At 34.0% G+C, this 1,736-nt stretch overlaps 1 protein-coding gene across 2 annotated transcripts in view; it reads left to right on the forward strand.

Annotated features, from left to right (window-relative positions):
• Positions 1 to 387: 387 nt before the first annotated feature.
• LOC106884204 (annexin A7) overlaps positions 388 to 1,736 on the forward strand; it is a 20,228-nt gene continuing 18,879 nt past the window's right edge. The window contains exon 1 of one of the 2 annotated variants that reach the window (XM_052975775.1): positions 388 to 792. In XM_052975775.1, the coding sequence (XP_052831735.1) occupies positions 783 to 792 (10 nt within the window). In that variant the 5' untranslated portion in view covers positions 388 to 782. The remainder of the gene's footprint in view (positions 793 to 1,736) is intronic. The other variant, XM_014935452.2, reaches the window with a different exon arrangement.

The following is a 1,736-nucleotide window of genomic DNA, read 5'->3' on the forward strand; positions in this document are numbered from 1 at the left end:
ACCAACTATATCCAGATTATAAAACTCACATTTATACCAACTATATCCAGAATATAAAACTCACATTTAAACCAACTATATCCAGATTATAAAACTCACATTTATACCAACTATATCCAGATTATAAAACTTACATTTATACCAACTATATCCAGAATATAAAACTCACATTTATACCAACTATATCCAGATTATAAAACTCACATTTAAACCAACTATATCCAGATTTGCCTGGAATTTGTTCATAGGCTGAGTAACGACGCGGCGTCAGTTTTCGAACTAAATATAAAATGCATCGAACTCTGTGGTCGATTTAGGTCATCTCAAATGTAAAGCGCTTTGTCCTGTTCCTTCTTACCTGATAACCCCATCGTAAAACAGAGACCATAGTTCAATAATTTCATATAGGCCTAAAATGAATGTAATTTCCAAAAGTAGTTACTTACATTCAAGTACCTTATTTACACCTTAAAAATACATAGCAAAGCGATTAGGATTTTAAGCATTGTACATACAGCTTTTCTTACGCGTAAGCTGTTCGTGCACTACTTCATATTGTATTTCATAAAGAAAACTGTTACACTCCATTAAACAACCTACCCACCTTAGTGACGTAACGTATCATGTTGCTCATATAGTTACTTTTAATTCTGCCCTCAATTCCCACAAAGTGCAATAATAATACCACTGCGAGTTAGGCGAGTAGGATCACGAATATTTTCAGATTTTTACCATTTAAGTCTTCTATCGCGAGCTGCGCGAAGCAGCGGAGGTTTGCACACATGGAAGCTTGTAAGTATATATTGATAAATTTTCGTCCTCATTATAATACACACTTCTATAACTCTTTTTATAAACACACCCCACGATTCGCTCGATAAGTTGTTTACAAAATTCCAGTTTTCCGTTCTGTCATTTCACGGATGTTAATTAAATACTAGTATAAACACGCTTGTAATATATGCAGAACTAATGGGACTTATCTCCAAGAAATACTTTTGTGTTCTGATAGGAATATTTTAGAAACCTTATGTGCGTGTCTTTATGTATATATGTATTCAAATGCTTCTTCAACTATGTATGAGCATTGCGTGTGCGTGTGTGTGTTGATAAACAGGAAATAAAATTTCAGACGAAAAAATGAAAACTTTATAGCTGTTATTTTAAATTTAAGCTACTTTGTATACATACATGCACAGGCGCACACATAAGGACACGCGCGCACACACACACACAAATATATATATTTTTTCTATTTTCTATTTTCTGTCCCTGTTTATATCTGTGTTCCTTTCTGTCGAAGATCGTAGGCTCTAAACGTAAAAAGACTTTCTCACTTCTCGATCGTTAAACTAATACATATGTTTGATATTTACACACCCGTCTTCATCTTTTGTTTTTTGTAAATTCACACTATTCGAATACAAAAATATTTTTCTGTTCTATAACACAAAATAGATAAGTATACGAAGTTTGAAAGTCTTTCGCTACCAAAAACACTACGTAAAACATTAATGAAAAATGTGGCCCCCGTTTTAAAAAAGATCCGAATAATGAAATCTAAAAACGCCGTCTAGACTACGCAACCCTCAACTGTTAGTAGCTACGATACCATATTTCTACATTAATAACTCTCCAATCCATGCCAGCATGGAACATAGACATTAAGTGGAATGCCAGTCTCTCATCTAGGAGGGCCTTGAAATCAATGTTACCAACTGGGGACTATGTGTGTC

This window comes from Octopus bimaculoides, chromosome 2 (genome assembly GCF_001194135.2).
Source record: "Octopus bimaculoides isolate UCB-OBI-ISO-001 chromosome 2, ASM119413v2, whole genome shotgun sequence".
Classification (NCBI taxonomy): domain Eukaryota; kingdom Metazoa; phylum Mollusca; class Cephalopoda; order Octopoda; family Octopodidae; genus Octopus; species Octopus bimaculoides.